This window comes from Salmo salar, chromosome 15, assembly GCF_965601325.2.
Source record: "Salmo salar chromosome 15, fSalSal1, whole genome shotgun sequence".
In the NCBI taxonomy this organism is placed as follows: domain Eukaryota; kingdom Metazoa; phylum Chordata; class Actinopteri; order Salmoniformes; family Salmonidae; genus Salmo; species Salmo salar.
Window position 1 is genome coordinate 95,307,612 of NC_138305.1, and position 10,145 is coordinate 95,317,756.

Here is a 10,145-nt window from a genome sequence, read left to right on the forward strand (position 1 = left end):
AGTGCTCTGTGAGAAATTCCCCTGGAGATACTGCAGTATTGTTTCTTCCCAGAACCGTATTGCTCTAGTTTAATCACAAAGGAGAACATAACTTCATTCACCAACATGAAATGCAGCAGAAAAATTCCTAAACATTCCCCCCTCTTATCTCTCCAAAGGCATCAGCAAAAATGTAAACACAACACAATAAGGTTATTGTAAAATACATTTCCTGAGATGGATGAATAACAATAATGAGTTGAATTAAGACTTCCCGTTGGCATTTTCCTTTCACATAATACCTGATCCTTGTGTCACTGTCAAACATTTTCAAGACATTGCAACAGTGAAGAGTTCCTACACTACAATGATGGATCCAGAAGGTACACGTCACATGTCAGGTGCCAGGCCATGGCCATGTTCTAAGTTCTGTCCAAATCTCCCCTCCACATCTCTACCAAGTCCCAACAATAAGAAAGTAAAGCGCCTTGCGTTTATCCTTCATGTGGCAGAAGAGATTCACAGTGATGGGTGGATAACATGCAATGGCATTTAATGCCCCCACAGCTTAGTGGCGGATGCCCATGGCATGGTGAAGTACATTTGATTCCATCGCTGAGGATAATGCGGAGTGACATAGGATTTTGTCAGAAATGGTGTGATGCGTACCCTCTGACATGGGGATCCATCCTAGCAGAAACATCGCTGAATGACATTTGTTATGTACCTGCCTTCAGTCCAAATTCTCTGGCTGGCTCTTCAATCATGTCACATACTGTAGCTATATGTTTCCCTGATGTATTGGTCTATGTATAAGCAGTTACAAAATCATCCAAATGTAAAAATCGTATTCAGTTTATATGTACACTACCGTTCAAAAGTTTAGGGTCACTTAGAAATGTCCTTGTTTTTGAAAGAAAAGCACATTTTTTGTCCATTAAAATAACATAAAATTGATCAGAAATAAAGTGTAGACATTGTTAATGTTGTAAATGACTATTGTAGCTGGAAATGGCAGATTTTTTTATGGAATATCTACATAGGCGTACAGAGGCCCATTATCAGCAACCATCACTCCTGTTTTCCAATGGCACGTTGTGTTGGCTAATCCAAATTTATAATTTTAAAAGGCTAATTGATCATTGGCAGGAACTGGAACACGCTGTTGTACACATCAATCCAGAGCATCCCAAACATGCTCAATGGGTGACAAGTCTGGTGAATATGCAGGCCATGGAAGAACTGGGACATTTTCAGCTTCCAGGAATTGTGTACAGATCCTTGCAACATGGGGCCGTGCATTATCATGCTGAAAGACGAGGTGATGGTGGCGGATGAATGGCACGACAATGGTTCTCATGAACTCATCACAGTATCTATGTGCATTCAAATGGCCATCGATAAATTGCAATTGTGTTCGTTGTCCGTAGCTTATGCCTGCCCATACCATAACCCCACCGCCACCATGGGACACTCTGTTCACAATGATGACTTCAGCAAACCGCTCGCCCACACGACGCTATACACGCAGTGTGCCATCTGCCTGGTACAGATGAAACCAGGATTAATCCGTGAAGAGCAGCACACTTCTCCAGCGTACCAGTTGCAATTGAAGGTGAGCATTTGCCCGCTGAAGTTGGTTACTGCAGTCAAGTCAAGACCCTGGTGAGGACGACGAGCATGCAGATGAGCTTCCCTGAGATGGTTTCTGACAATTCTTCAGTTGTGCAAACCCACAGTTTCTTCAGCTGTCTGGGTGGCTGGTATCTGACGATCCCGCAGGTAAAAAGGTCGGATGTGGAGGTCCTGTGTTGGCGTGGTTACACATGGTCTGGGGTTGTGAGGCCGGTTGGACGTACTGCCAAGTTCTATAAAACGACGTTGGAGGCGACTTATGTTAGAGAAATTAACATTCAATTCTATGGCAACAGCTCCTGCAGTCAGCATGCCAATTTCCCACTCCTTCAACACTTAAGACATCTGTGCCATTGTGTTGTGTGACAAAACAGAACATTTTAGAGTGGCCTTTTATTGTCCCCAGCACAAGGTGCACCTGTGTACTGATAATGCTGTTTAATCAGCTTCTTGATATGCCATACCTGTCCGGTGGATGGATTATCTTGGCAAAGGAGAAATGCTCACTAACAGGGACGTAAACAAATTTCTGTACAAAATTTGAGAGAAATACGCATTTTGCGCTTATAGAACATTTCTGGGATCTTTTATTTCAGCTCAGACATTGGACTAACACTTTACATGTTACATTTATATTTTTGTTCAGTATATGAGAAGAACTCTTCCCAGCCATTTCAATATCCATTACTGTAGAGACAGCTATACTGTAGGATGAGTTGTCTTTTCCATTATGATAGGCAACTCAATTCAGACACGCAATAAATGTCAATGGAAGAAAAAAAAGACATTGTGTGTACTTAACAATTGGATATATTTAACAACATAATTAATCACAGTGGGACTATCTGCAACATTAAAGAACTTTGAAAGTACACTACAACGCCAAAAGTATATCAACACCTGCTCGTCAAACATCTCATTCCAAAAGCATGAGCATTAATATGGAGCTGGTCCCTCCTTTGCTGCTATAACACCCTCCACTATTCTGGGAAGGCTTTCCACTAGATATTGTAACATTGCTGCGCGGACTTGCTTCCATTCAGCCACAAGCGCATTAGTGAGGGCGGGTACTGACGTTGGGTGATTAGGCCTAGCTCGCAGTCGGCGTTCCAATTAATCCCAAAGGTGTTCGATGGAGTTGAGGTCAGGGCTCTGTGCAGACCAGTCAAGTTCTTCCACACCGATCTCGACAAACAATTTCTGTATGGACCTCGCTTTGTGTACGGTGGCATTGTCATGTTGAAACAGGAAAGGTACGTCAGCAAACTGTTTCCACAAATTTGGAAGCACGGAATCGTCTAGAATGTCATTGTATGCTGTAGCGTTAAGATTTCCCTTCACTGGAACTAACGGGCCTAGCCCAAATCATGAAAAACAGCCTCAGACCATTATTCCTCCTCCACCAAACTTTACAGTTGGCACTGTGCATTCGGGCAGGTGGCGTTCTCCTGGCATCCGCCAAACCCAGATTCTTCCGTTGGACTGCCAGATGGGGAAGCATGATTCATCACGCTAGAGAACGCGTTTCCACTGATCCAAAGTTTAATGGAGGCTCGCTTTACACCACTCCAGCCAACAATTGGCATTGCACATGGTGATCTTAGGCTTGTGTGTGGCTGCTCGGCCATGGAAACCCACTTCATGAAGCTCCAGATGAAGCGTTCTTGTGCTGACATTGCTTCCAGAGGCAGTTTGGAACTACATAGTGAGTGTTGCAATCTAGGACAGACAATTTTTACGCACTATGTGTTGCACTAGCCGTTGTGAGCCGTTGTTGCTCCTTGAAGTTTCCACTTCACAATAACAGCACTTACAGTTGATCGGGGAAGCTCTCGCAGCGCAGAATTGTGACGAACTGACTTGTTGGAAAGGTGGCATCCTAGGACGGTGCCACGTTGAAAGTCACTGAGCTCTGCAGTACGGGTCATTCTACTGCCAATGTTTGTCTCAATGGCGATTTCATGTCTGTGTGCTTGATCTTATACACAGGTGTGGCTGAAATAGCCAAATCCACTAATTTGAAGGGGTGTCCACATACTTTTGGCAATTTAATGTCCCTCTAATAATGCATTAACTTTGGTGCAGTAAATATACCAGGCTAATAGCACTGACTGAGATTCTTCACGAAAGTAAAGTGCGCCTTCTTAGACTCTCATGAGTCCTCTCATTAATCCATGCAACAATATTATCAGTTTCAGTTGCAGGGAGCTGTGTGCTCCAATCTGCTATAATGCTAATGTTAAGGTTGAGCGATCAGGACAGCATCAGCAGAAATTAAGCTAAAGGCTGATTTATTTGTTTTATAGGAGCTCTGCTCCCCCAGACTAACTAAAAAGTCACTCTGAGTTTGGTTTATAGGCTATACCTATGGTTGCTCTGCCCTGAGGTCACAAAAACTAATTAGAGATATGTCCAAGGCCCAGCCTGACCCTACCATGGACAGTGAGGAAAACAAAAGGAGAAGAAAATAAGTAATACAGAGTGATAGTGCATGTGCGTGTGTGCGTGTGAATTCTTTCTTCCAAAAAATAAATTTGTTCTGGAAAAATGCACCTACTTATACAATTGTTGTTAATACCATGTGGCATCCAGTCATCAATAGTCCCATCACATGCACAGATAGGGCTCTACCTGATATACAGTACCAGTCAAAAGTTTGGACACACCTACTTATTCAAGGGTTTTTCTTTATTTTTACTATTTTCTACATTGTAGAATAATAGTGAAGACATCCCAACGTATGAAATAACACATATGGAATCATGTAGTAACCAAAAAAGTGTTAAACAAATCAAATATATATTTTATATTTGAGATTCTTCAAAGTAGCCACTCTTTGCCTTGATGACAGCTTTGCACACTCTTGACATCCTCTCAGCCAGCTTCGTGAGGTAGTCACCTGGAATGCATTTCAGATGTGAAATGATGTGCCTTGTATAAAGGTAATTTGTGAATTTCTTTCCTTCTTAATTAATGCGTTTGAGCCAATCAGTTGTGCCGTGACAAGGTAGGGTGGTATACAGAAGATAGCCCTTTTGGTAAAAGACCAAGTCCATATTATTGCAAGAACAGCTCAAATAAGCAAAGGGAAACGACAGTCCATCATTACTTTAAGACATGAAGGTCAGTCAATACGGAACATTTCAAGAACTTAAGTTTCTTCAAGTGCAGTCACAAAAACCATCAAGCGCTATGATGAAACTTTCTCTAATGAGGACCGCCACAGGAAAGGAAGACACAGAGTTTATCTCTTCTGCAGAAGATAAATTCACTAGAGTTAACTGCACCTCAGATTGCAGCCCAAATAAATGCTTCACAGAGTTCAAGTAACAGACACATCTCAACATCAACTGTTCAGAGGAGACTGTGAATCAGGCCCTCGTGGGCAAATTGCTGCAAAGAAACCACTACTAAAGGACACCAATAAGAAGAAGAGACTTGCTTGGGCCAAGAAACACGAGCAATGGACATTAGACCGGTGGAAATCTATCCTTTGGTCTGATGAGTCCAAATTTGAGATTTTTGGTTCCAAGCACCTTGTCTTTGTGAGACGCAGAGTAGGTGAACGGATGATCTCTGCATGTGTGGTTTCCACCGTGAAGCATGGAGGAGGAGGTGTGATGGTGTGGGGGTGCTTTGCTGGTGACACTGTGGGATTTATTTAGAATTCAAGGCACATTTAACCAGCATGGCTACCACAGCATTCTGCAGCGATACGCCATCCCATCTGGTTTGTGCTTAGTGGGACTATCATTTGTTTTTCAACAGGACAATGACCCAAAACACACCTCCAGGCTGTGTAAGGGCTATTTGACCAAGAAGAAGAGTGATGGTGCTGCATCAGATGACCTGGCCTCCACAATCACCTGACCTCAACCCAATTGAGATGGTTTTGGATGAGTTGGACTGCAGAGTGAAGGAAAAGCAGCAAACAAGTGCTCAATATATATGGGAACACCTCAAGACTGTTGGAAAAACATTCCTCATGAAGCTGGTTGAGAGAATGCCAAGAGTGTGCAAAGCTGTCATCAAGGCAAAGGGTGTCTACTTTGAAGAATCTAAAATCTTAAATCTATTTTGATTTGTTTAACACTTTTTGGTTACTACTTGATTCCATATGTGTTATTTCATAGTTTTGATGTCTTCACTGTTATTCTACAATGTAGAAAATAGTAAAAATAAGGAGTAAGTGTGTCCAACCTTTGACTGATAGTGTATATATCTTTTTTCTTCACAAAAGTAGTGCACTGGGCCTTTAGTAGTCCTGTATTAGTTGATGATATAGCGGTTGACAAAACACTGTCTGCCCGCCCGCCCCCCACTGTTTCGGAACCCACTGCCCGCAAGTCGTGGTCAAGTTCCCCACCACCCACCCTGTCCGTTGGTTGTGCCTGTAATTTGATGCAAGCTGTATTCTATCAAGACATAACCATGTTGATCTGTATGGAGCTTGCGCTTGCCCAGTTGTGCCTTTTCCCCAGTCTGCCCTGCAAGGAGATTGTGCAAGCGCCCGCTGGTATCCAAACATGCATGGCTTGAGAGATGCAGTTTAAATACATCAACAGTATTGCCCCAGCAGCATAACATTGATTAACACTTGCTAGCACTTGATTTAGCACACATTATCATCAATATTCGGTATGGTTGGCAGATGCATTCCAGAAAGATAGAGAGACAAATCACAATCAGTAAAATAAATTGAGCTAGCTAACTAGCAGATTTACATAAATCATCAACATCAATGATCAGCTGATAGCCCATCCTCTTTTCTCAATGTCAATCATGTCTTTAGGAGGCAGTGTAGCCTAAAAAACTTGCTTACAATTTCTGATGACGAGTGATTGTGTTGTGCAGAAATAAATAGGCCTTTGATAAAAATATAAATAATTTTTCGTTACAGAGGGATTTAGTATGTTATTACTTTCGAGATATAAATTATTATTATTATTCTTTCAAGCGGGGTTGCCCTTTTTTCATTTTGAGCACCTTACCCCTGAAAGGTCTGTGCATGGCCCTAATAAGTCCTAATCTACTGTACTGTATATAAAAGTTGTTACTGCAAGAAAGGCAAATTTAGCACAAATGTCACAAATGCTAGCTCACTGTTTGAGAAACAAAAAGGAGTGACAGCAGGGAAAACCAATTCCACAGTGCAAAAACACAGTGCATATTCTGGAATATAGACACTGTTATAAAACATGCTCAAGATTCTATGTACATGTTCTAAATGTTCTTACCTGGTTCCTTGTGGTCCGAGTTTTGGTTGGACAGTAGAAACAGGAAGTCCTGGCAGGTGTCCTGGTCCAATAGCTGCTTGTTCTGGAGGCAGAGGTCAACAATCAGGGTCACAGCTTTCTGACAGAACATGTCATACTCCTCTCCGTCAGGACTCATGCTCCCAGCTGCATCCTCTGTCTCTCAGAGCTGTGTCTCAGCAACGTGCTCATCCAAGGAGACTCATGCCACGTAACGCATGCACTGTACAGCACCCACACAAACAGACACACAGCCGCCCGGCTTAGACAGAAGATAAATGAGACTGGTCTCTGTCCGTACGGCTGATTCTTGTTGTTCTGTCTTGTACTGTCTCTCAAGGGTGTGTGTATATTTCAGTGTGTGGAGGTTAGCGTGTATGTGCATTTGTAAATGTGAGTTTGTATCTGATCTGGGCCACGTTTGTGTGTATGTGTGTATATGTATTAAGTTTGTGTGTGTGTGCATGTCCACGTGTAGCTACGGTTGGGGACTGTGTGTGTACAAGTGTGTAGGCTTGATGAATCACTTATGCCCCCAGGTATTCTAGGAACAATAATTATTGCATCACATTTATTCTGAAGCTCTGACAAATTAAAATGAAGAACACTCAATAACAACTGAATATGGATACTACAGCCCCTCCCTCTCACCTCCCCTTACTCTCCTGTTCTCCCCCCACTCTCCCATCCCTCCCCTTACTCTCCTGTTCTCCCCCCACTCTCCCATCCCTCCCCTTTACTCTCCTGTTCTCCCCCCACTCCCCACTCCCTCATCCCTCCCCTTTACTCTCCTGTTCTCCCCCCACTCCCCACTCCCTCATCCCTCCCCTTTACTCTCCTGTTCTCCCCCCACTCCCCACTCCCTCATCCCTCCCCTTTACTCTCCTGTTCTCCCCCCACTCCCCACTCCCTCATCCCTCCCCTTTACTCTCCTGTTCTCCCCCCACTGCCCACTCCCTCATCCCTCCCCTTTACTCTCCTGTTCTCCCCCCACTCCCCACTCCCTCATCCCTCCCCTTACTCTCCTGTTCTCCCCCCACTCCCCACTCCCTCATCCCTCCCCTTACTCTCCTGTTCTCCCCCCACTCTCCCATCCCTCCCCTTACTCTCCTGTTCTCCCCCCACTCCCCACTCTCCCATTCCTCCCCTTTACTCTCCTGTTCTCCCCTCACTCCCCACTCCCTCATCCCTCCCCTTTACTCTCCTGTTCTCCCCCCACTCCCCACTCCCTCATCCCTCCCTTTACTCTCCTGTTCTCCCCCCACTCCCCACTCCCTCATCCCTCCCCTTTACTCTCCTGTTCTCCCCCCACTCCCCACTCCCTCATCCCTCCCCTTTACTCTCCTGTTCTCCCCCCACTCTCCCATCCCTCCCCTTACTCTCCTGTTCTCCCCCCACTCCCCACTCCCTCATCCCTCCCCTTACTCTCCTGTTCTCCCCCCACTCCCCACTCCCTCATCCCTCCCCTTACTCTCCTGTTCTCCCCTCACTCCCCACTCCCTCATCCCTCCCCTTTACTCTCCTGTTCTCCCCCCACTCCCCACTCCCTCATCCCTCCCCTTTACTCTCCTGTTCTCCCCCCACTCCCCACTCCCTCATCCCTCCCCTTTACTCTCCTGTTCTCCCCCCACTCTCCCATCCCTCCCCTTTACTCTCCTGTTCTCCCCCCACTCCCTCATCCCTCCCCTTTACTCTCCTGTTCTCCCCCCACTCCCTCATCCCTCCCCTTTACTCTCCTGTTCTCCCCCCACTCCCTCATCCCTCCCCTTTACTCTCCTGTTCTCCCCCCACTCCCTCATCCCTCCCCTTTACTCTCCTGTTCTCCCCCCACTCTCCCATCCCTCCCCTTACTCTCCTGTTCTCCCCCCACTCCCCACTCCCTCATCCCTCCCCTTTACTCTCCTGTTCTCCCCCCACTCCCCACTCCCTCATCCCTCCCCTTTACTCTCCTGTTCTCCCCCCACTCTCCCACACCTCCCCTTACTCTCCTGTTCTCCCCTCACTCCCTCATCCCTCCCCCTTATTCACCTGTTTTTCCCCCACTCTCCCACCCCTCCCCCATTCTAACCCCTCCACCAAGCAACAGATGAGTTCACCCTGCAACAACTGAATATAGATACTTGAGCCCATGTCCTCAGCACTTCCCCTATTCTCCCCCATTCTAACCCCCACCCAAACAAAACGCAACAGATTAATTCACTGGGCAGTAACTAAATATGGATATTGAAGCCTATCTCCCATCTTCCCCCACCTCCCTCTTTTTCCCCCCATCCTCCCAACCCCCTCCTCCCACGCCAGTACCTCTGTCTGTGTGTAGTAATGAAAAGCCTCTCGTTTGGACCAGTGGGCTGCTTGTTTTTCTCAGGTCAGCTGATCCCTCAGCTCCGGGTCTCCCCTCTGGTATCACTCCCCCCTGGTATCACTCCCCTCTGGTATCACTCCCCATTGGTATCACTCCTCTCTGGTATCACTCCTCTCTGGTATCACTCTCCTCTGGTATCACTCCTCTCTGGTATCACTATCCTCTGGTATCACTCCACTTTGGTATCACTCTCCTCTGGTATCACTCCACTCTGGTATCACACTCCTCTGGTATCACTGTCCTCTGGTATAACGCTCCTCTGGTATTACTCCCCTCTGGTATCACTCCCCTCCGGTATCACTGCCTCCCTGGGCTAAGATAAACCCCCTGTGTCTTGTACCTTTCACTTCTCCTCTACCTCCTCCTCCTTTCCTCTCCCTCTTCCTCCTCTCCCTCCTCCTCCTTTCCTCTCCTTCCTCCACAACGTGATTGCCTGTGCTTTGCGTGCTGAATGTTTACAACAGTCTGATTAGGAGGAGAAGGGAGGAGGAGGAGGGCACGGAGGGAGGGACTGACTGTGTATGGGAGACATATCCTCCGACCGGACCTAATCACGGTCTGTATCGACTTTGGAGTGATTTTTGCACATGGCTGCATCCTAATAGCCTTTTGAGTGTTCTTGGCTGCACATGTGTGTATCTGCATCTAGATGACCTTGCGAGTGTGTTTGTGTGTGCAGGTGTACATTCAAATGCTTGATAATATTTTGTTCAACTGTTGAGTGAACACAATACTGAATTTAGTTTCTGATCATCATTATTTCAAGGGTTGAACCCTGAGATACATTTGATATTAATTCATTAATTTACTTGAATCTGCAGTCTCTTCAGGACTGTTGCATGCACTGGGAAAACTGCCAGGAGAAACTTGTTTAATTGACGTGACTTGGTCTCCACACAAAACTCTGCATTAAC

The 10,145-nt window shown here is 45.7% G+C and overlaps 1 protein-coding gene across 1 annotated transcript in view; it reads right to left on the reverse strand.

Annotated features, from left to right (window-relative positions):
* LOC106572565 (synaptotagmin-6) overlaps window positions 1-7,008 on the reverse strand; it is a 107,109-nt gene extending 100,101 nt beyond the window's left edge. Inside the window, exon 1 of the mRNA XM_082961508.1 lies at window positions 6,852-7,008. Within this exon, the coding sequence (XP_082817634.1) occupies window positions 6,852-7,008 (157 nt within the window). The remainder of the gene's footprint in view (window positions 1-6,851) is intronic.
* Window positions 7,009-10,145: the final 3,137 nt, after the last annotated feature.